We start from the raw sequence: 23,373 nt of genomic DNA on the forward strand, positions 1-23,373 counted from the left end.
TAACGATATAAGACATAATGGAATTATTGTCTAAGACCTAGAACAGTCCAAAAGAGCTCAAAAAAACGTGCATGCCTTGACATTATCTAAACCAAATTTCTAAATATTTTCCACTAAATAGTTGGGGCCAGTAGCTAGAGAGTGGTGTAAAAACAGGACAAGTTTTTGCCGGAAGCCCATTTATCTTCTTGTTCTGGTTTTTCTTTTTCCTTAATTACTGATTGAAGAAAACAAATCACAAGCACAACTTGTCCTAAATACTGTATCCCTCAGACGTTAAGATTATGCATCCTCCCTGTTGCAGCGTTTGTGTGTCCCCATTACCGCTACTTCTCAAACCTAAAGGTGCACACGGATCACCTTGGGATCTTGTTACAAGAGCCTGTGTTTCTGACGAGCTCCCCGGTGATGTGCCGCTGCCGGCCCAGGCTGAGGAGCAGGACCCTCCATTAGCTTTCTTTCTCTGGTTCTTCCTTGTCTCGAAGGGAGAAGCAAGACCCTCGGGCCGTTGTTAGGTTCCCAAAGTAGCTGAATGAGGAGGGCAGACCGGACTGGCTTTGCCAGCAGCCTTCTCATAAGTGGCCGGAGGTACACCTCCAGTGATAAGGTCCAAAACCTAGTGACCACCTTTCCTGGCTCTTCTGTCACATGTCCGTGATTCTGTCTTTTAGAGAACGAGCCAAGACTATCCACCCAGGAGGTAACTGTTGCATAGGCTCTCTGAATTTTCTGTCTGCGGTCATGAAATAGATCCAGATCCTCACAGGAAGTGCAAGATTCCCGAGAGGTTTAAATCTTCACTTTAACTTTTTATATCAGATCATAGCTTTTATCCCACCTCGTGGCTTTCGGCATGTGCTCATGAAATAGTTTCTCCTAAAGTCAATCAGTACCTTGCTCACCGAAGAACCATCCCAGCCTCACAGTTTGTCAAACACACGCTCGCTTTCCTTTCTGACCTTGGATCCACCGTGCTCCAAGCTGGGCACGTACAGCAAATAAAAAGAAACATCAACGTTTTTTCCATTAAGAAATACTAAAGACATTTTTTTTCCCTTCTCTTCTCACAAAGAAAAAGACTGTCACGATTGCTACTATCAGACAAGGTGCCCAGGGTTATCACTCAGGCAGTGGAGCTGTCAATGCAGGATACTTGCAGGACACTTGCCTATGGCAAATGGGGCTTTATTTAGTCACTGGAAACTTGTTATTTTTTTTAGTGAATCTAAGTAATAAAATTTAACTCACGAAAAACTGGTCACAAGAATGCAGCATCATCCGTCCGCCCTCCGTTAGGCATCAGCCCCCGGACCCTCGGTATAAATCATATATCCAGGGAAGAAACTCAGCCGCTTTGAAAAATTATTTTATGGGTGTAAGTTTTCTCCTTAAACACTTACATTTTCCCATATTTCAGGCTATTCCTCAAGATATATCATGTTCATAAAAGTTAAATCTGCAGTTGTAAGAGCAGCTAAAAGGAAATGCAAGCACCAGCGAGAGACAGAAAAAAGCCTATTTCTAAAATAGTAAAAGGACTGTGCTCACAGGGAGAGTGTTGCCCAGAACATTCCAGAAAGGGTCTCTCTGTTTGGGCCAAGTCTGAGGCATCCTACTGGAATTTGTAGTTGTATATTTATTGCTTTTTAACCATTTGAATTTCTGAGAAAGCCAGAAAAGGGTCCAGCCCCACCCCATCACTACATCCCATTCTGACGGATTGGATTTTCGTTCTGTGGATGAAAATGTCATGTGAATTAACTGGCTGTTTCAGGGGAACCCAGCGCACCTAAGCTCGAAGGGCAGATGGGAGAGGACGGAAACTCAATTAAGGTGAACCTGATCAAGCAGGACGACGGCGGCTCCCCCATCAGACACTATCTGGTCAAGTACCGAGCGGTGAGTGGCGTCCTCCCCCAGTCCTCGCCCCATGCCCTGCAACCCTCGCACCCACCTTGATGGGGCAACAACAGGCAAAGCCCAGGCTGGGCAGGAGCAAGACAGTCGCCTTGTGCCTTGCAGGTGGCTCATGGGCCCTGGTCAGGGTTTTAAATCCCAAGGCAGCTGTCAGGCCATGTCCACCTTGGGACCATTTTAAAACCTCTAAAATGATCATGGTGGTGACAGACTCAAACCATGCTTGATTTTTCTGCTTCTTGAACATTTCTACAAAGTTATTTTGCCATTACCCGGTACTTTTTGCAAATAATGCACTGATATCTAATAATGACTATCTTTGATAAAGTGTGTTTTACGGGCCAGGCATTGTGATCACATGCATTTTTCCCCACAAGAACCCTATGAAGTTGGTCTTAGGAGTATCCCCACTTTACAGAGGAAGTACCTTGAGTTTACGCAGCCAATAACTGCCTGACCTCACATAGCTGGGGGAGCAGAGTTTGAATCCGGGTCTGTCTGACTGAAGACACTGGGCTCTCAGCCCCTGCCCCAAGCTGCTCTAAGATCCTAAAGCATGCCAGAAGCATGCCAGTTCCCTCACCTGCTCTTCACCCCTCCTGAGCTGTTCTAACCCTGCAACAATGAATTTGGCGCTATGCCTTTTCTTCCTGGTTTGCTCACCACCCATCTAAGATTTCTGTCATTCCACCTTTCATTCCCAACCCCCCAAATTGAGAATCACTCTCTCCTTTTTTGGTTTTAGAATGACACTTGGCCATTGCCAAGCACTATCAATTGCTGAGAGATTTAGAGGCAGTGTCTGAGCACTGGGAATAGCCTCTTGCTAGGGTTTCTTATCAGTAGAAAATAGTGAACCGGAGAGCAGTTTTCTTTCTTCCAGTAGCCCCCAAGATAGGCTTTCTCCAGGAAGCTGACTTCCTCCCTCTCTCCCTTTTGATCAGCCACCATCAAAGTGCTAGGTGAGCCCTTACCTGGTTAGGCTTAAGGAGATTCCATACAGCAGAGTCCTACGGGGCACGCTGCTCAGCAGGTGTGTCATTCCACTCTGGCCTTTCCTACTTAATTGTGAGGCCAGACATGAGCCTGCTATGGAGGGAGAACCTCAGTTGACTTCTCTAAGGGCCAGCCCAGAGGCATCGCTGTGTGAAAGGAGGAAGATGAAAGGGCTGGGCAGGTGGCCCGCATAGCCCACTGGAAGTGGGTGGCATGCAGAGAGGGATGCCTCTGGCCGTTGATACGCTGATGTGGCCCAGACAGACATGGGATCCAATTCCACCTTTACCACTTACCAGCATGGGACCTGAATAGATTGCCCAATCTTCTAAGACCTCCATTCTCCGTCTGTAAAATAGCTTGTCAAATGATTGTAAAGATTAGTCATAATATATGCAAATAACTTGAAATGTTCCTGACACTTGGAAACCTATATCCATGGTAATTATAATAATTCTGCTGAGAAGCCAGCTAGGGCTGGAAATCCCTCCTGTGCAAGGCCACCTCAGATGTCAGTTTTCCAGAAGTTTTCCTATGCCGGGCAGGTCTGCATTAAAAAGACAGCTGGCCAGGCCGGCCCTGTGGCCAAGTGGTTAAGTTCATGCACTCCACTTCGGCGGCCCAGGGTTTCACTGGTTCAGATCCCCAGTGCAGACATGGCACTGCTCATCAGGCCACGCTGAGGCAGCATCCCACATAGCACAACCAGAGGCACTCACAACTAGAATATACAACTATGTACCGGGGGGCTTTGGGGAGAAGAAGAAGGAAAAAAAATAGAAAGACAGCTGTCACAAGACACTGAGATGTGTTAGATTTCAACAGCCTTAACTGTTCTGTCTCTTCCACTTCAAAAACTGAATGTTCGCTAGATATTATTATTATATATTATTAATTTGTTACATAACCTAATGTTAGTTTTATTAAATAGTTGCTTTATATTCTGGTTGTCTCTTTTGTAATGATGTTTGCCAAGGAAAGAAGCCTTTCAGAGAAAGAAGGGAAAAGAGAGCTGAATTTCGTAGTTTTAAATTAAAACAGGGCCACATGGTGACACAGGCAGGCTAACTTATAGCATGGCCTGGCTTCCTGGTTAGACTCTGAGGAAACTGACTTTCCCCTTCTAGCATTTCTCCACAATAATCACGGCCATGACGTGAGCGCTGTCACATTCCTAAAGGCATGTCTTTGGCTGGTGCAAATCATTTTGCATAAGAAGGTGGCTGGCTTTATAGTAATAGAACTCTTCCTCCAGCCTCACCATGGGCTAGCCACCATCCAGGTGACATTGTCAGCATGTTCTGCTCTTCAGAGCAGCAGCCCATCATCCAGTAAAGATTTGTCAAGCCTTCTTGTGTGCCCAGCATACACCTCTCCTATGGCTTGTGAGAAGACCAAAGATTGTGAAGAGATGGGCTGTGCAATTATGAAACCATCTGAAGATTTCTCAGGAAGTCTTCAAACCTCCTTCCGCAACTGTTGAGTTAGGGAAGTGGTCACCTAACATTGAAAATTCCACCCAGAGCAAACTCATTGGCAAATGTGTAGGATGTAACTGGAAAGAACATTCAATGAGCAAAAGGGGGCACCTGTAAGTCCTGCTTCATGCCTGAATTAGGCACAGGGTGGAGCTCTGCCAAGGGGAGTGTACCATTCCCTGTGGGCATTCTGAGCATCCAACATTGGACCTGACAGCAGAATTTACACCCGAGATGCCACCAGCCCCAGTCGTAGAAACCAGGTTACACTGCATGCAATAGAAAAATCCAGTTCAGTTCAACAGATGTTTGCTGAGTTCCCTGCTATGAAAAAGAAAGATCACAGCTCAGGGCCCAGATGCACTTGGCTCCCACCTCGACTCCCCGTGTGACTTTAGGAAGTCACCTGCCCTCTCTGTCTTCCCCATCATCAGGTTTAGTAAGGGCCTGACAACACCACTCGTAGGCTTGTTGTAGGGATACAGTGAGAAAATGTGGAAAGCCTTTAGTCCAGTGCCTCATCAGTGCTCAATAAATGCTAGTTTTTATTTTTCATAAAAGTGGAATCCATGCAGTGTCCCTGTGGCAGAGAGGTGAGTCACACCCCTGAGTGTGAGCACCACTCTGAAGTAGGACAAGAAACATTGCTGTTTTATTACTCTTCCAGGGCGTCCTTGTGTTATTTGCCTGGCATTCCAGAGTGTAGCTTGGGGGACGCAGGTTGGCGCTTGAGTCCCTGCATGTCCTCAAGATGATAGGACAGGACATTGAAGGGTTGACCCCATGCCACACTGGCATCTGCCGCCATTTCTCTCTGCAAACATGCAAGGTTGATCTCCTGACCTGCGTAGTCCTTAGGGTTTTTCAGGCTGGCAAAGAATAAAGACCATGTCCCGTCATTGGTTTTTAGTTTTATTCTTTTGCACCAGTAGTTATTGACTCCCTTAAGTTCTTACTGTTAGCTTGTCTTAGCAGCATTTTCATCTAAAGTTTCCTGGTGTCTCATGTCCTTCTTGCCGATTTCTCCCAGAAGCCGTCCTCCGAGTGGAAACCAGAGATCAGGCTTCCATCTGGCAGTGACCACGTCATGCTCAAGTCCCTGGACTGGAATGCTGAGTATGAGGTCTACGTGGTGGCTGAGAACCAACAGGGAAAGTCCAAGGCGGCTCATTTTGTGTTCAGGACCTCGGCCCAGCCCACGGCCATCCCAGGTATGAGCGCCTCTGCTTTCTGTGAGTTTCCCGCTTTGAATTAATGCACAGTGCTGCACCTCCTAATGTGCCTGAACAACCCCTGACAACTTGCTTGCTTACAGCCATCCTCATGATTGGTTGCCCATGCAAAGCTTAGTTTTGCTTTGTACCTATTTGTGCAGTAGGTTGAGATGTACTGGACCCCCAGGAAGGCTTAGCTAAGCATCCTGGGGAGAAGGTCCTGTGTCATTTGGCCTTGAAGGACTGATGCTAAGCCAGTCCATGGGACTGTCAGATGGGAAAAGCCCCAGCTCCAGCAAAGCCTTGGAAGCTGGTTGAGTAAGGATCCTTTTTGAGACCTTATCTGCCGTCTACCATTTCATACAAGGACCACATAAATGTTTTTAAGCGCTTTCTATCTGATGCTTGCTTACCTGCACAGCCATGGTCCAAATCTCTTCTCTGTGGGGCCCCCCAAGAGAAGGAAGAGATGGTGCCCAGTTAGTTAAAAATCCTATCTGCCAAGAGCCTCTCAATTGAAAGAAAGATTAAATTGAACCACTTGAAACAGAACAAGTGGCGAAAGTGGATGCTGGAAAACCCCATCCATGAAAGTCACTCGGGTCTGCTGGAGACCATGATGGGAGCAGTTCTCCTAGGAGATGCAGACCCATCTCTCGGGATCCAGCACCAAGTCAAGTGTGGGAATAAAGTGAGAGTTCTGCTTTCTGGCCCCCAGCCACCTTGCTGCTCAAGGCCAGTCTCCTCATTGACCAAATCCCTCAGAGCAGAAAGAGATCTTCAGCCTACTCTCTGATTTCCCAGACTGGCCAATGCCAACCATGGGCAGGAGAGGTGGGCATAGAACAATTAGCTGCAGGCTGTTTGAGGGGCTCGCCTAAACTCCCTGCCGTGTTCGAGTATGGATGGAAATGTCCGATCTCTGGTAGCCTTGGTCTGGCCCCCGACATCCCTGTCCCGGCTGTAGTGCTTGCCCTGGTTCTCAGCTCAGTTGTCACAATTGCTCCTCCCCGCGGGAGAGAGGCCAGAAAGGACAAGGACTGCCTGCAACACAGGGCTGTGAAAGTGGGTTAGTGTGAATGTGGGTTAGTCAAGCAAAAATATGAGACAGTGTGTGGTTCCCGATGGTTGGTCGTGCATGAATGTGTGTCTGAGAGACATGTGGGGGCCTCCAGGGAGTTGGCAGTTGGGTTTGAAGCCAGTGATCAGAAGCGTCGATTGGTCCTCCCCTCTGCATCGTCAGGGAGCCCCTTAGCTCGTGCGGGGATGGGCATGTCTCCGCAGACACTGGTCAAATGGTCAGTGATGAAGGCAAGGCACCTGGGCGTGGCTGCAAGAAATGTTCTCGTTACTGCTTGATTGAATCTCCAAATAGCAGTGGCCCTGTCTATCCTCTGCCCCTTCTTTCTCTGCATTCTTTGGTCAGTTTTTCCTTGAAATCAACAGTCTGGTGTGAGTGTCCAGATCTGCCAGGCTTTGTGGGACTCTTAGGAGGTGGGAAAGTGAGAAGCTTGAGTAATCTCTTTGCAATGAGACAGATTCCTGATGGCATGTGTTTCCTGGAGTAAGACTCCATAGACAGGTGGCTTGGACATGCCGCGTTCGCATGCTGGGTACTGCCAGCAGCATCAGCTTCTGGGATGGGAGAAGTTGGGGGCACTGTGTATCAGATACACAAATTCTGGGAAGACCTTGTCCTCCAGAGTCGTACCCGCTGGAGATATCAGGGTTCTTCTTGTTAATCTCCCAGGTGCCCCGTTAGCCAGGAGAAGGTTGGAGGGTCTGCTCATCTCGCCCAGGAGAGCTCTGGGGTTATACTGGCCAGGTCTTAGAATATGGTGGCTCTGTGCTTGGTTGGATTTCCTGGCCATTGTATTGGAACCCAAGAAGAAAACATCTGAATTACAAGATGTACGTTCCTGGTGGAATTCTGTGGTCAGTGGGGTGGGTAGAAGGTGAGGGGCGCAGAAGTAGATTCTCTTTAAGAGCACTGTGGATGGGGATGTGGATGTGCAATAGGAAGAGGAGTCTGACTTAGCACTAAGAGGGCAGTCCCCATCCCTGCCCCGTTTGCTACACATAGTACAGGGATCAAATGAATCTCTACCACTATGTGTAAACTGCTCTAGAGACCAGAAGGCTATGGGTAGACTCATGGACTCTATCTACGAGGCCTCACCTTAGTCCAAAGTAACACTCTCCTAATCAAAGTCTTGTATTCCACTGTGGAGGCTTCTGTTCTCTCACTTTAATTTCATCTGCTCGCTCACCCCTAACCCCCCAATTCACCCTGCTGTGCTGCTTCTGGCCTTGCTGAGCTTCGGAACTGGCCTGATGGCAATAAGCCCGCACTGAACTCTTCTCTAACCTTTGTCAGTTTAATTTACTAAGTTGAATTAACCTTTGATTCTCGCGTTTTCTATATTTGACCTAATTTTTTTTCTTTTTATCTATTTCTTTCTCTGTTTCTGTCTCTACCTTCTCTTTCCTTCTCCCCCTCCCCTTCCTGTGTCTGTCGTCACACATATCACCTTGGACGTCACTGGGACATCCCCACTGCCACATTTGTTTTTAAACAACCATATTCTCTCTGGGGACCCATTGCTTGGCACCTGCAGCGACCTTGGGAGCCTCCTCTGCGTCCTACACCTTTGTCTCATTGCTTTTCTCCGCAGTGACTCTCCTCTTGCTCTGTTAGGAACTTGAGCACACAAAAAAAATTAAATTTGCTTAAAAGCCCAGCTCAGCTCCTATGAGAATGATCAGTGCCCCCCTTTGGAAGAACCTGTCAGGACTGCCACGGCGGTGCCACCGAGCACTGTATGTGAACCAGGAAGGCTTGGCAATTGGAAAAAGCTGGACCTCCAGACATTCTACCATTCACAGATACCTTTGTGCCACTTCATAAGGAGTTTGCCCCCTTTCTCATGGCAGTACAAAAATATTTGAGAGCTCTTTTCTTTAAACACTGTAAAAAAATGTGTTAGGCTAGATTTACGGAGAAGTTTCTGCATATCTGCTACTTGTGGCATTTTTTTTGTCTTTACCTGACAACGATGTAGCAGAAGAGGACTTCTAAGTACCTTCTAAAGCTTGCATCAGATTGTTAAAATCACCACGTGCCGCCCAGTCTAACCCCATGCTCTTCCTCCGCCCTTCAATAAGTAGTTGGCGTTGCTTACATTTAAGTGCCCCATGTCAGGGAGCCAGACCACTGTGATTCCCCTGAGCATTTTGCTGACACAATGGGCAAATTAAGTCACTCTGTTGCCCCTACAGTGAAGGAAATTGGATTTGTTGGGTATTTTCTGGGGCTGATCAAACGTTCCGGGAGGCGCTTTGGTCCTATATGATAACCGGCACCTTACGCTGGCTCTGTGAACAGGGCCCTCCTGTAATATGCCCAACACCTGTCAGCCTCCAAGGTCGTGTCTCCCAGACAGAGTGACAACTGCTGCATGCCTGCAGATCAGCACAGAGCCTCTCGTCTCGGGGCTTGTGGTCCAACATGGACCCTGTTATCATATAAGCCTCTCTCCCCCCGCTTGGAAGCATCCACTGTGAATCAGGCGTGAGTCCTGCACTCTCCCCATACCTGCTCAGCAGGGCAGATGTCAGGAGACAGGCCACTCCCGGACTGGCCAGCCAGGAGTGTCGATCAATTGAGACTCAATCAGCCTGTCAGACTTCCCAAATGCCCCCAACCTCCCTGTTGGTCAGTGGCTTTAGTGGCATTTTTAAAACTCTGGCAAAAGCCAGCTACTCCTCTCTGCTCTTGGGGAGTATACCTCCCATGTGCCCAGGAGAGGAAGTGTTGCTAAAGTCCCGCATGGAAAGTCGGGGAGTCACGCTCAGTAACGTCAGGGTGTGTGCTTGCAGACGGACCTTCCACTGAATAAAAACTCCCTCCCTCCATTGTAGTCACATATCATTCTACATATCTCATCTCTGAGCATCTTCACGGAAGTTTGATTTTTGTTCTTTTCAGTTTCTTCATTTTTCAGTTCTGCTGTTATTTTTTAATGTTCAAAGACTAGCCTTTCCCTTTGGGAATCCAGAGGATCCCATGGTCTGTGGGGCAGGGCTGCCTGTGTGGGTTAGTATAGGCCCACATTCCCAGCACTCACAGTTAGAGGCTCAAGTGCAGACCCTGGAGGCCGCAAGCGGCCCAACAGCTCAGGTGGGGTGGTGCCTCTCGTCCCAGCCCCATCTGCCTCCAGCCCCGCTGCAAACCTCGCCTCCTGGCTCCTAAACCTCGCCTCCTGGCTCCCTGACCTCCGTCCTCATCAGGGCAGCAGAAGCAGCCTTGGTTCTCAGGCACAAGAGCGATGAGGAGAGGCACATGGTGTAAGAGTCCCAGGTCAATTAGTGAGAGCTGGAGGGAGGCCAAGAGAGTTAGAGATCGGTCCTCACGCAGGTGACCCGTCCCTGTCCTCCTGGCTCCCGGCATGCTCTTTATATCATCTTGGGCAGAAGTCATATGTTCCCCCAGGAGGGCCCATCAAAGAGGTCTGCCCTACCCTGGTCCCAGTCTTACCCATAGGTGAGGGACAGTGTCAGTGTTTCTGAAGGAAGTCTTTGGAGATCTGGCCCAAAGTATGGGGAGGTTTGACATGACCCTGTCCCTGGGGCCAAGCAGACCTCAGCTGAAGCAACTTAGGGCTCATTGCAGGGGGCCTGTTCAGACAGCGGGCCCATGGTTTGTAATGGGATCCCTTCAGGAGACAGCACTGGGGCACACCCTCTCCCACTGGACACTGACTTCTCAGTGATGGCTGCAGCCCCCAACGCTCCAGGAATCCCTGAGAGTGGCCTTTAGAGACCCCTGCAGGAGTGAGCGCTCGCCACCCAGCTCAGCTGCCCCTGTGCTCTGTATCCGCGCTGCCCACGCTCCACGCGCCACAGGGTTTCTCTGCTCATTTTGGAATATTTATATGGCAGGTTTGGATCACGTTTTTCTACTAATAAGAATGCTAACATTGTTGTGTAGATAATCAGCGAGGCCTTTATGAAGTTTACACCTTTGCGTTATTAAAGGAAATAACATTTCATGTGAACTCACTGGCGTGTTCTGATTTTATTTGATAGTGTGTGTCCTACAAAGTGTCAAAAGTCCTCTCCCTCCGCCTCATGTGTAGCTGGATAACTTTGGTTACCCCACTTGTCGTTAGTGCCCTTGAGTCCATTCTGACTCCCAGGACCCTGTGTACAGCAGAGCAGAGCCCTGCCCCGTCTCTTTGCACCGTCCTCTCACCTTCTATCACTGTATCAGATGATGCTCTGCTGCTGTTCATAGGGTTTTCATAGCCAGTTTTTTCAGAAGTGGGTGGCCAGGTCCTTCTTCCTAGTCTCTCTTAGTCTGGAAGCTCCGCTGAAACCTGTCCACCGGGGGTGACCCTGCTGGTGTTTGAAATACTGGTGGCATAGCTTTCAGCATCACAGCAACACACAGCCACCACGGTGTGACAATCGACAGACAGGTGGTGTGGTTCCCTGACCAGGAGATGAACCCAGGCTGCCATGATAAGAGCCCCAAATCTTAACCACCAGACCACCAGGGCTGGCTTTGATTACCCGAGAGAGCATTTAAATTGTATCCCAAACTTGTAGCCTGCTGAGTGAAGTTCTAGCAAAAGAAATACTTTCCTAATGGAGAGCTATCTGTTTTTCTCGGGATCCTAAGAGCTGTTGTGGGTCATTGCCTCCTTGGACTTTCCTAGTCCCCAGCAGGCAGGGGGAGGGGGACCTTCCTTTACAGAACTGGGAGGTGATCACTTTGGGGTCAGAGGCACACTCTGGGCCACAAGATACACAACTCTAGCAAGGTCTCCCAATTTTGCAGCTCCCTTTAAAATCCCCTAACAGAGGCTGCACAGAGTGACCTTGTGATAGAGAGAACCTGAGAGAAGGTTCTCTTGGCAAACCCTATGCTGTTTCTAATCACACTTAATTGGACACCAGCCATCTGTTGAGCAGATTCCAGGAAGGAGCCAGCAGCCGTGTAAGGGGTTTCTGAGTGAAACAGAACCCCAGCTCAGCGGTTCTGAGTCGGGGGTGGGGGGCACTCCTGCTGCACCGAGATCCATGGCACAATGACTCAGGCCCACCTGCGCATCTGGACCCATCTTCCCATTTTGAGCCAGTTAAGACAGTAGGCATATGTGGGTCTCAGTCATGGGGCAAGCCAGTTCCCTAGTCAGTGCCAGCCCCTCCCATGCCAGGAACCACAGAAGATGGACAGCCCCGGTTTCGTTGCCTCGCTGTTCGGGGCGGCTCTGACCCCAGAATTTATGGAGGAACTGTTCCCCAGAAGCATTCTTTGCGCGCAGGTGTGCGGGCACGTTAGACAAGGGAGGTCGGGGGAAGATCATGCAAAGATAGACCCCAGAAGGCTTTTACTTCTTCCTTTTGTAAAGTGCTACATAAAATGCAGGAGATACCCTTCGTCCCTCTCACCTTCCTGGACTAAACAATTCTGTAACATCCACCGAGAGATGATGAGTGTTGGCTTGACTTGAATACCCTTTTCTTGGTATCCTGTTGTTTCCCTTATTTACAGCTTTTTTTGTAAAAGCTACGCACACTCTTTCCCCAGCTTGAGGAGCACTTCACTTCCGCTACAGTCTGGACTCTTAGACTTTGTCTGAAGTCTAGAACTGAGTGGTCCCTTTGCCTTTGGAGATAATCTTTGCTTTCTCTTCATCCATCCAGTACATCAGTTAGGTCAAGGTCACCAGGTGAGAATCCACAGCTCATCCTTGGGTGATGCGTCGTAGGAACAGCTGTTATTCATTATAATGCAGGGACAAGAAGTCCTGGAAACGTTGGTCCTCAAACTCTAGGATGCATAAAGATCACTTCAGGTGCTTGATCAAATCCTGACTCCTGAGCCTCACCTCCAGAGATTCTGATTCAATAGAACTGGGGAGCCCTAGAATCTGAATTTTTAACAAAGCACCCCAGGAATTCTGCTGCAAATGGAAAAAGCTTACACTACAAGGTATTTATTTTTCTTGTAAAAATAAAATCACAATAAAGATGGGACCTGCCGAGCACTCGTCTTCTGGGAAAAAGTCCTTCTCAGTACCCGCTCTGGAGGAGGTTGACATTAGGGAATCCGTGCCACATGGTGGGCACTGTAGGATGACAGGCTCTATGGCTGAAGAAGACACCCTCCATCCTAGGCCCTGCCCAGAGCAGGAACCTCATCCATGGTGTTACAACATCCCTGCCAAGGGGCTGTCCAGCCTCTGCTGCAGCCACAGGGAGCCCACACTACATTTGAGTAGCTCTGTTTGTTACCTCTTTCTTGTATAAAGCTGAAATCCACCTCCCTCTCCCACGGTTTCCATCCATTGGTGATACTGAACAAGACTACTTTCCTCTTGTGACATCTCTTTAAATATCTGGAGACAGTGTTCTCATCTCCAGTTGAAACACCTATTCATTTGTTCAACAAATATTCTTTTAACATTTCCTATAAGTTGGATTGTCCTAGATGCTGGGGAGACATAAGATAGATGGAATACCGGCTGGGATAGGCTAGAGGGAGCAGCCAGATAAAAAGCATGTAAATGAACAGAAAATGGCAGATAGTGGTAAGAAGAGAATAAAACAGGTAATGTGGTAGATTTGGAGTAGAGGTTCCTCACCAGATAAGAGAGCAGGGCCTGGGGGCCCTCTCCAAGAACACGACATCTGAGCTGAGGCCTGCACGACAACAGAGAGCTCCCCATGGGAAGATGGGGATGGAGTGTTCCAGGCAAGGGATCAGCAAGGCCCTGAGGCAGGATCGGGCTAGGTGTGCTCAGCAGGTAGAATGGAGGCCCACCTGGCTGAGACACAGGGATGGGGTAGGAGGTCAGTGCCACGAGTTATGATGGTCAGAGTGGGAGAGCCACAGCAAACGCGGGGCCTTTTAGGCCAGGAGGAAGAACTGGAATTTTATATCCAATGAAAGGGAAGACAATGCCCTACTTTGTGTTTTACGTCACAGTCAGCATCTTTGCCATCCTGGCCCTTCCCAGAACATGCTCGAGGTGTTGGCCTTCAGAACCAGTATAGCCTCCCAGCTGGGCCAGGTGAGCCCTGAGCACCAGCTGGACACCTGCCGCTGCCTCTCACACACAGAGCAGCCTTGCAGTGGTTTATTTTTCCTCTTTAGAGATATGATTAGTCCCCTAAAACCATATTTGTGAATAAATTTCCGAATGTAGAGTTAGTGTCATTGAATCCAAAAATACAGACATTCTCCCCAACAAAAATATTGTAGGCTCCTTCTTCAGGAAGTAGGCACTTAACCCCTATTGGGTGCTGATGTCAGAGACTGCAGTGACTCCCAGCCCAGTGTCATGGGATGGAGAGAAAGCCCAAAGCTGATACTTCTTCTCTATTTTGGGAAACAGCTTTGGGATTGTGAAGATCAGGAAGGCGTGCCTTGCTTTCTTTGCTTATTTGGGTGGAATGTATGAGGACTGTGGGGAAGCAGAGTGGATGGCTTTGTTGCTGCTTTAGTGAGCTGCTAGGAAAAAGACCAGCTCTAGCTGACCTTGCAGGCTGGGGACCAGTTTCCTGCTGCCGAAGCCCAGAGACAAGGGGGCTAGAGCTGGGGCCTCCAAGCACAGGGCCCTTTGCCAGTCTCGGGGTGTTCCTGGGAAATAGGCTGGGATCTTCAGTGCAGGGGTGGAAAGGACCAGCAAGAGAGCCTGAGGAGGAAAGACTGGGAAGCAAGACCCACGTCCCAAAGGGACCAAAAATATTCAAGAGCTTGGGTATCTCCACCAGCTCAGGCCCAGCTGCTCCCTGGGTGCTGGAAATTAGGTTGTGAGTGGTCATCTCTGGCCAACTGGGCTGGTGGCCTGTACCCGGAACTGAAGTTTGAAATATGGACCAGCAGAGTGGGACTGCCACTGAAGAAGCTCTGCAATGCCTGAGCGGGGACCCCTGGGGCAGACAGAGGAGTGCCCCCTGGAACAGACTGCAGGAGAAAAGAACATGTGGCCCATCTATGGCACCCGTTACCTTGGGTTACATGGTCCTTCCATTATCTGGCATGATATGTGGCTGGCAGGCCACTGGGCTTGGCCTGGCACTCAGCAAAAGCATAGTGAGCCCCAGGTAGTGTCGGCCACAGTTCCTGCCTCCAGTCAACAGACCTGGGTAATCCCAGTAGGTCCTGTGGGCACAGGAAGCTTCAGACAAGTTCTGGTGGTGGAGTGGGGCTACCATTTCTGGAACCCTATCCTCCCAGAAGAGCAAAAACAAAGAAGAGGGGCCCACATTTCAGTCTGGGGTCATTGTTTCCACATTGGCTTCTAGGCAGAGCTCCACAGGGGTTCTCGCTTCCTGTAGCATGCCTGATCATCTCCCAGACACTGGTGAGAATCACCAAGTGGCCAGTGGGTCCAACTCAGCCAACTAACATTCATCATGAGGGGGCCCTGGCAGCTGAGCCTGGGGTCCTTCTGTGATACCATCAATAGCCCAGGCCCTGAGGGGGATTGTGGGTGTATTCTCCTTACACCAGGAGAGTAAGACACAGGGGTTGAGTCATTCAAAGTGAGCCCAGACAGAGCGAGGGTGCTAGGTACTGCTTGAATGTGAGAATGTGTGTCCATCAGTGGTGGGCATTTGTCCTGAGTGTGAGTGTGCCTGTCCATGTGGGTATGCATCTCTGGGTGAGTCTGCTGGTTTTCCCGAAGTCTGATCCAAGTGTGCCTGACTCCCAGATGGTGAGTATTTCCAGAACCTTTCACCTCGCCCACCGGGTCTGGGGAGGCCTCCATGTCTCCAAAATAAATGGGCTTCATGTGTCCTCCTGGGTGCAGTGAAGAAGGGTAAGCCAGGCAGCTGATGTGGTCCCCTATCGGGATCCTCTGGAGCTGTTCCTAAAGAGGGGGAAAGGGAGCGGGGTAGGTATTGGGCATCCTGTTGTATCTGATGTCACCACATGCCCAAATTAAGCCCTGGGAACCCTCTCCCACTCCCACCTGGGACCCTGTCCCTTGTACTCCCAGGAGCCATAGCTCAGCCTGAAATGAGTGACCAGCTTCTCCCAGGGCTCACGCAGAGATCAGCTGAGTGTGAGTCTGGAGGAGGCTCAGAAGTTGAGGGCGGGGATGGAGACATGGCTCCCAGCCCCTGCTCTCATGCCTCTGTCCCCTAGTCTATGAGGTGAGGCTGCCATCCCTTCCTATTGAAGATAGAAAGAGACCCCGTCGTCTCAACACCTGGGCATAGAAAGGCCCCAGGGAAGGTGCCACCCTGGACACAAATGCCGTGACTTTGTCCTGAGGGCTCTACCCCACCCCCAGGGGCTGTTGCTCTGCAGAGTCCAGGGGTCTGCATCTCAGCGTATTAACCACCGGCCATCTCTCTCTCCCCCTCCCACTCAAGCCAATGGCAGCCCCACATCAGGCCTGAGCACCGGGGCCATCGTGGGCATCCTCATCGTCATCTTTGTCCTGCTCCTTGTGGTTGTGGACATCACCTGCTACTTCCTGAACAAGTGTGGCCTGCTCATGTGCATCACCGTCAACCTGTGCGGAAAAGCTGGGCCCGGAGCCAAGGGCAAGGACATGGAGGAGGGCAAAGCCGCCTTCTCGTGAGTAGAGACCCACCCACCACTGCTGAGGTCCAGGATCTGCCCCAGCCCGGGGGCCCCTGCAACTGAGCCCCTTCTGTTTCCCCATTTGGAAACCCCAAGGGGGAAAAAGAAATGTTTCTCAAAGCATGGTCTTTGGGGGTGCCTGTTTGAAAAGCAGACTCTCGGGCCCAACCCCACATCTAGTGTATTAGAATCCCACAGAAGTTTGAAAATACCTGCACAGATCAAAATGAGGGGAATTGTCAGAGCTAAACCTGGAGGGGAGTTGCCATGGAGGGACCGGCATCTGAGAGACACATTTGCCTTGCTGTCATTCATTCATGTATTCACTCATTCATTCATACATCACTCCACAAATATTTATCGTGCCACTACAGTGGGCAAGGCACTCTTCCCAGGCACAGGGTACAGCAGGGAATGAAAGAGAAAATTGCTGTCCTCCCGGAGCTGACGATCCAGGGGCCATCGCCTCCAGCATCTCTGGAGAACAGATCCCAATTAGCAGGCGCCTTCACAGACTATCACTGGGTGGGGCTGAGCTGGAACAAGGTGAGAAGGGATAGAGCAAGGAAATAAGTTGTTAGCACTGCACATGCCAGCATCATATATACATATACGTATGTGTACATACACACGTACGTGCTTACATGTATATCAATATAGATGATTTGAGCACTTATCTGTGCCAGGCACCATCCTACACACTGTACATTCATTATCTTAGTTAATGTGCATAACAGCCAGGTGAGCTAGAGACTATTATTTGCCTCATTTTACAGATGAGGAAATGGAGGCAAGGATGAACCCATCAGATGCTCAAGGTCACAGAGTTGTAAGAGTGGAGACTGAGGCTCAAGCACTTGGATCTGGCCCCAGATGCCCACCCTGCCAGCCTTGGGTCAGGCCTTGGTGCCTCAGTAGCAGCTGGCTTCTCTGGGAGCCCCCTTCCTCCCCAGCTCCCTGGGATCAAACCAACAGAACTCTCTCCACAGGAAAGATGAATCCAAGGAGCCCATTGTGGAGGTGCGAACTGAGGAGGAGCGGACCCCAAACCACGATGGAGGGAAACACACAGAGCCCAACGAGACCACACCGCTGACGGAGCCCGAGTACGTGGGCGGGAGGGGCTGGCACCTCCTCAGCAGAGCCCCACACCCACCTCACCATCCTACCCAAACCTCTCGTTCTTCCCACCCGCAGCTCCCAGCCAGACATTGCAGGCCAGAGTTCTGGAGCCCTTGGCCAGAAATGCCTTGGCTGAGAAATGCCTGACCCCACTCTCTCCCTAGAGAGAAGGCATTCTTGGTTCTATCTGGATGGCTGTGGGTGCCCTTAAAGGGCTCCTTGGATAAGTGGGGTCCCTAAACCCTGTTCCCAAGTTACACACACATCCTGAAAATGGCTTAAGGTGGCTGAACTTCAATGAGAGAGGCTGAGCTTTGCAAGGCTTAGCAGAGTCTATTTAGGAGAATTCCCAAGAATTCTAGGTTTTCTGCATTCCTTCTAAAAGAGTGAGGGAAGTTGGGGACCTGGTCAAGCTCCCTGGCCCTCCTATTCTGGGAAACGTCGGGGACCTGCAGTCAGAGACAATGTCCAGCTGTGGTTGTAATGACTGCCTGGCTGTCATGGGTACCATTAGTTTGAAGGGAATAGAGTTTAATGGAAGCACAAAATCTCTGGCTGGAGAACCCATGGCTCTTAGGGGCCATTTGGAGCACTCAGTGGCTGCCTTATTCCTGACTTTCCCCATCACTGCCTGTGGAGCCCTGCAGGGCAGCTGGGCCCAATTCCTCGGGGACCTAGGACGCCTGCAGTGATGGATGCTGAACGGAAGCTTGCCTCTCCTTGAGTCGAGATGCAGGCAGGGATCAGAAAGGCCCCCACGGGGCTGTAGGGAAAGGGAGCCTTGTGCAGAGAGCTGAAAGGGAGTCAGCAGGGAGGAAGGGCTAGCAGGTCCCTCTTAGACTCCCGCGTTCTCTGTCGTCTCCTGTCTCCTCTTCTGCCCGCCTGGGCATGTGCTTCCTCTCGCATCCTCGTTTCTCTGTGGGCCTGTGTCTGTGCCTGTGCATAACTGCATGCTCTGCCCATGGCCCCCTCCTTCCCCCTGCTTCTCTGTGTCGTCTCAGCTTCATTGTCTATTCTCTTCTACTTCCTGTCCTCCCCACAGGCTGCCTGCTGACACCACAGCCACTGTCGAGGACATGCTGCCTTCTGTCACCACCGTCACCGCTAACTCTGACACTATCACCGAAACTTTTGCCACTGCTCAGAACAGCCCCACCAGTGAGACCACCACCCTGACTTCCAGTATTGCCCCCCCAGCCACGGCCACACCTGACTCAAACTCTGTGCCCGCTGGCCAGGCCACCCCTTCCAAGGGGCCCGGCGTCACCGCCTCCTCCCCACCCCCGGCATCAGCCCCCAAGGTTGCCCCCCTCGTTGACCTGAGCGACACCCCGACCTCAGCCCCTGCTGCCAGCAATTTGTCTTCTAGTGTCCTGGCTAACCAGGGGGCTGTGCTCAGCCCAAGCACCCCTGCCGGTGTCGGGGAGGCCTCCAAGGCCCCTCCGGCAAGCAAGCCGGCTCCTGCACCAGGCCCTGCCTCCACAGGGACAGCCAGTCCCCTAGCAGCAGCAGCTGCTCCTGCCACAGAAGCCCCCCAGGCCAAGCAGGAGGCTCCCAGCACCAAAGGCCCGGACCCCGAGCCCACCCAGCCAGGCGTGGTGAAGAGCCCGACCGAGGCGGCCACAGCCCTCACTAGCCCAAAGAGGGAGGAGGCTGCCTCCGTCAGCGCCACAAACCCTGCCCAGGGCGAGGACTTTAAAATGGACGAAGGGAACTTCAAGACCCCAGATATTGACCTTGCAAAGGATGTTTTTGCAGCCCTGGGCTCTCCTGCTCCCGCCGCTGGGGCCAGTGGACAAGCCCCTGAGCTTGCTCCTTCCACTGCAGACAGCTCTGTTTCGCCTGCACCAGCAAAGACCGAGTACGGCCTCTCTTTGTCTGCTGTCGTCGGGTTGTGTCCCGTGGTGGTGTGCGTTTGTGCTGTGCTGTGTCCTCCTTGTTAGATGCGTCTTCAGCCTAATCCAGGGCTTCTCTGAGGCGACTGTCAACCAAGGGGCTGGGATAAGGCAGAGAGAGCGGGGACAGCAGCAGGGCCCAGCAAGCAGCCGCCTGCTCACTAATTAGGCCATGTTAATTATGTCTTATCCTTATCATCCTAGTGGTGGCTTCTGTTTTCCCTGGGGGAGCCCTTGCAGTCGGGCCACTGATGAGCATAGCTTGGGTAGTGAGCTAAGGAGGCCAAGGTGCCCTTATCGGCCACCCTGGGGCCCACAGACAGTCAGTGTGTTATCCAGAGCCAGGCTGAGTCCCCATTGGAATGGCACCGTTATGCAGGAAGAAAAGGCAGACCCCAAGGCCCATGGGGAGAGGATCTGGTCCAGGAGGCTCTGTCACACTCCCACCAGATGCCCCTCACACTCATACCACCTTCTCTTGCTTCTCCTGATCTTGAGCAGCCGGGAAGACTCAGAACTCCTGAACACCGAATGATTGTTGGAGTTCCAAGTTCAAGGAAGATCCTTAAGCTTACAGGTTTCTTAAGTGCGATGCCAAAATGCTGCGGCACCAGCTGGGGCTGGGGTCTGAGCCTGCACCAGTGCGTCCTTAGACCAGACTCTTGCTCCTGGGTCTGATCCAGACAGAGTCAGGCCTGGGTTTTTATAGAGGCTCCTGTGTCTGCCACCAGATAAGCTGTGGTGCTGCCCCCAAGAGCTGCAAGGGGACCCTCACCAGGAGCCCTGAATCTCAGTCAGGAAGTAAAAGGATTCCGATAGCCCTGCCCACTCCACCCCAGTCATCTCCCCCCATAGCATGGAGCCCACTCTAGCCTCTCACCAGACTCCCAGTAACAAAGAGCATTTTCTCACCCTGCCCGGGCAAGCCACTGAGGCGTCACCATGAAACACAGAGCACAGAGTGAGGTGAGGGTGGGGACAGGCAAGAGCAGGTGGTTTACATAGGGGTCCCCTGGAATCAGTCCTGGGGAGCCCAGCCCAGCATGCCTCATTTATACCAAGCTGGGCTGCTGCAGCCAATGAGCGTGAGGAAAAGATGTCATCTTATACCCCCTTCCACCAACCCAGGTAAAGACCAAGCCCCTGGCTTTGCATTAGGGCTAGAACAAGAAAGGTCTCATTCCTCTGAGTCAGTGGCTCTCAACTTTGGCTGCACATGAGAATCATTTGGGTGCTTTTAAAAGTCACCATGTCCAGACCAATTAAATCAGGATTTCTGGCGGTACAGCCCAGGTGTCAGTGATATTTAGAGCTCCCAGGTGATTCAACGTGCGGCCAAGGCTGGAGACCAGCGCTCCGACTGGAGCCCCTCCCGAGGGACTGGCTGAAGGGTGAGTTACTGCAGACGCTGGTCTCAGTGCTGTTTTTCTGATTCTCTGCAGGAAGGGCCCCGTAGAAGCAAAGTCGGAGTCCCAGGAGACAGAAACGAAGCCAGCGCCAGCCGAAGTCAAGACGGTCCCCAACGACGCCACGCAAACAAAGGAGAATGAGAGCAAAGCATGATGGGTGATGAGAAACGAGCAAAGATCAAAAAGAAAAAGTGACACAACAGCTTCACCAGAGCATTTCCAATATCACACACACACACACGCACACACACAAACACATCTCATTCCTCTAGTGTCTTTTGCCTTTAAAAAAAAAAACTAAACAGATAAACATGGAATCTCCTTTTTGTAGGTTTATAGAAAGGGTTCCTTTGTTGCCCACTCACTTGTAAGAAAATGAGACGAAAAGGTTAAACCCACAGCCAAACTAGGACACTCCGTTCCCTGAAACCATTTAAAAATCAAACAAAAGGACCCCAAATTAAGAATCTAGGAAGCTCAGAAAAAAAAAATCTAGGTTCAGGAAGACCGCACGTGGTGTTGCCCGATTGGCACAGACCAGTTGCAGAGAAATACTTCCAGGCACTAAGACTAACCGAATGAACAAAGTCCAAGTTTATTTTTATACTTTCAGTCGAGTTTGAACTCTGTAAAACCTCATAAATAAGTTATAATTTCTGTTCACTTTGTAATTTGTTCAGTATGCAAAGTGTGTCACCCTTTCTAGCTGAATTCAGTTCCCACGTAGACTCTCGTTTTGTAGGAAAAATGCCAAATTGCAGCTTCTGGGGGTAGATCTCAATTTGCAGTATTTGGATTTCTTTTTCTTTCCTTTTCTTTTTCACTCCTGTTTTTTTTTCCCCCCTTTCTGCCAACTTTGTTTTCCAGTGTTTACAAATTGACAAATGTTTGACTTTGGTTGTGTTTAAATATCCGTGTAAAATAGCTGCCTTTTTTTTTTTTTTTCTTTTAAAGTTACACATACTGCCTAGAGGCGGGCAGGATCCTCACAGGCTTGCTTTAGCACAGGACAACTTTACAAAATATGATTGTTTACAGTGGCTCTTTCCCCCCAGTCTCATTGGAAATTTTTGCCTGTGTGCAACTCAGGTGAAAATCCATCTCGTTCTGGAATGGTTTTGCTTTTTCGTTCTCGGTTCTTTGTGTGTTTCCTCGGGGGTTAGACCACTTTCTGATTAGCCACCACCTGGCCTGTATCTGTGAAAAGGATCTGCTCCCCAGGCATCCAAGTCCTTCCTTTTGAAGGACTTCTTAGGCTTTGTTGAATGAAGCAGAGAAGATTGTATAGTTGGGGCTGGTCTTGGTGAACACACATTTTTACCCCCAACATCCCCTTTTTGTAGAAAGCCAAATAAAATATATACATACAGTTTCCTTTTGAGCCCAGAATCTAGATTTGAGCAAAGAGGATGTGCGCTTCAGGGAATTAGTGTCATTTTTTGGAAATCTGTTGAAGTCAAGTAACATCAGCCTTCTGTTCCCTTAGGCAGCATTTGTAGAAACAAAAGAAAAAGAGAAAAAAACGACCTGCTGTCTGGAGTCATAACACAACTTTCCTGGATTGGAAACCAAGTGGGAGAAAAAAATACAGAAACTTTAAGGGGGATGGGAGGGGGGAGAAGGGAAAAGCCAGCCCTTTGTATAGAAATTTTGCTTTTTTTTCTCATTCTACTTTAGACCTGCAAGCTTGTGCACTGTGGATGCGTGAATATCTTAGTGTGAAACGTGTTTTTGTCATAGTATTGAAATAAAACTTCAACATAGTTTGGTTGTGGAAGGTATAGCAGATAGTTCAGAAAAAAAACTATTCAGGAAACAAAAATAACTCTTCAAAGGAATTGAAGCCTTTAAACAAAGAAAATGGAATAAAAGTGATGATGAGGATAAAGATGATGCTAGGTCAACAGAAGCCAGCCCCCTGGCACGTGTTCCTTTCCTAAGGTTCAAAGCAGCAAGAGGCGAGGGGAAGGCCTGCCCCGAGTCCATTGTGTGGGCCTCGCTCCCCCATGTTCTCACACTTCTGCAGTCTGATCAGTGGCAATATGCTAGATTTTCATTTCAAACTGTGAAAAAATAATGGTCTTGTCATTTGCTCAGTGTCGGGTTATTTTGCATTTTCTCAGCTCCCGGGGATGGAGATGGAGGATCCCACTGTACCCAGTTCTGGCTCCTTTGATTCTAGGGCTGGCACAAATCTATGGTTCAAATGCCCAGGCCCTCAGGAACAAGCCGCGTGAGGATGGCTCTTAGAGCACACGGCGGAATGGGAGCCGTGGGGGTCTGAGACGGAGAGGACCCAGTGGGGCGTGGTGGGCACATCCCGTCTCCAGGATGTCAGTGGAATCAGTTCTGCATCTTGTGATGTTAACGGCTTTGACTACCTAGGCCAAGCTCACACCATACCTCATCGAGACTGTGCGTTTCACTCCGAGCGGTTGTGGTTAGGCAAAGTGATTTTGCTTCTGATGCTTAGGAAGAGAAAGAGGTATAGTCAACCCTCAGATAACCTGGCCCAGGGCAGCCGAGCCCCTGACCCACCCAGAAACCTGGCTCCGCCATTAGCTGGAACCCAAGATTCTGCCCACCTTTTGGTCTGCCCCTGCCCAGTTATACATAGATTTGTCTCTGCATGCATGAGCTTCCCTTTCTTTAAAAAAAAAAAAAAAAAAGCCGAAAAAAAACAGAGCAATGCTTTCTCTAAAATCAAAGAGGGAGTCACTTTATTTTCAAGAT

At 50.1% G+C, this 23,373-nt stretch overlaps 1 protein-coding gene and 1 long non-coding RNA gene across 22 annotated transcripts in view; one reads left to right on the plus strand and one right to left on the minus strand.

Moving 5' to 3' along the window:
- NCAM1 (neural cell adhesion molecule 1) overlaps positions 1–20,831 on the plus strand; it is a 299,859-nt gene extending 279,028 nt beyond the window's left edge. For 5 of the 21 annotated variants that reach the window (XM_070623103.1, XM_070623099.1, XM_070623096.1 and 2 more), the window contains 6 exons: positions 1,775–1,899; positions 5,422–5,602; positions 16,001–16,208; positions 17,204–17,320; positions 18,379–19,197; positions 20,674–20,831. In XM_070623103.1, the coding sequence (XP_070479204.1) occupies positions 1,775–1,899; positions 5,422–5,602; positions 16,001–16,208; positions 17,204–17,320; positions 18,379–19,197; positions 20,674–20,794 (1,571 nt within the window). In that variant the 3' untranslated portion in view covers positions 20,795–20,831. Of the gene's footprint in view, positions 1–1,774; positions 1,900–5,421; positions 5,603–8,223; positions 10,663–16,000; positions 16,209–17,203; positions 17,321–18,378; positions 19,198–20,673 lie in introns of those variants that run through there. The other 16 variants (XM_070623106.1, XM_008532281.2, XM_070623108.1 and 13 more) reach the window with 4 other exon arrangements.
- Positions 16,516–20,776, minus strand: LOC139083851 (uncharacterized). Its single transcript, XR_011540852.1, has 2 exons — positions 19,073–20,776; positions 16,516–16,750 (listed from the first exon to the last, which is right to left on the minus strand). It is a non-coding gene; the product is annotated as an uncharacterized lncRNA (long non-coding RNA).
- Positions 20,832–23,373: the final 2,542 nt, after the last annotated feature.

Source organism: Equus przewalskii, chromosome 6 (genome assembly GCF_037783145.1).
Source record: "Equus przewalskii isolate Varuska chromosome 6, EquPr2, whole genome shotgun sequence".
NCBI classification, from domain to species: Eukaryota; Metazoa; Chordata; class Mammalia; order Perissodactyla; family Equidae; genus Equus; species Equus przewalskii.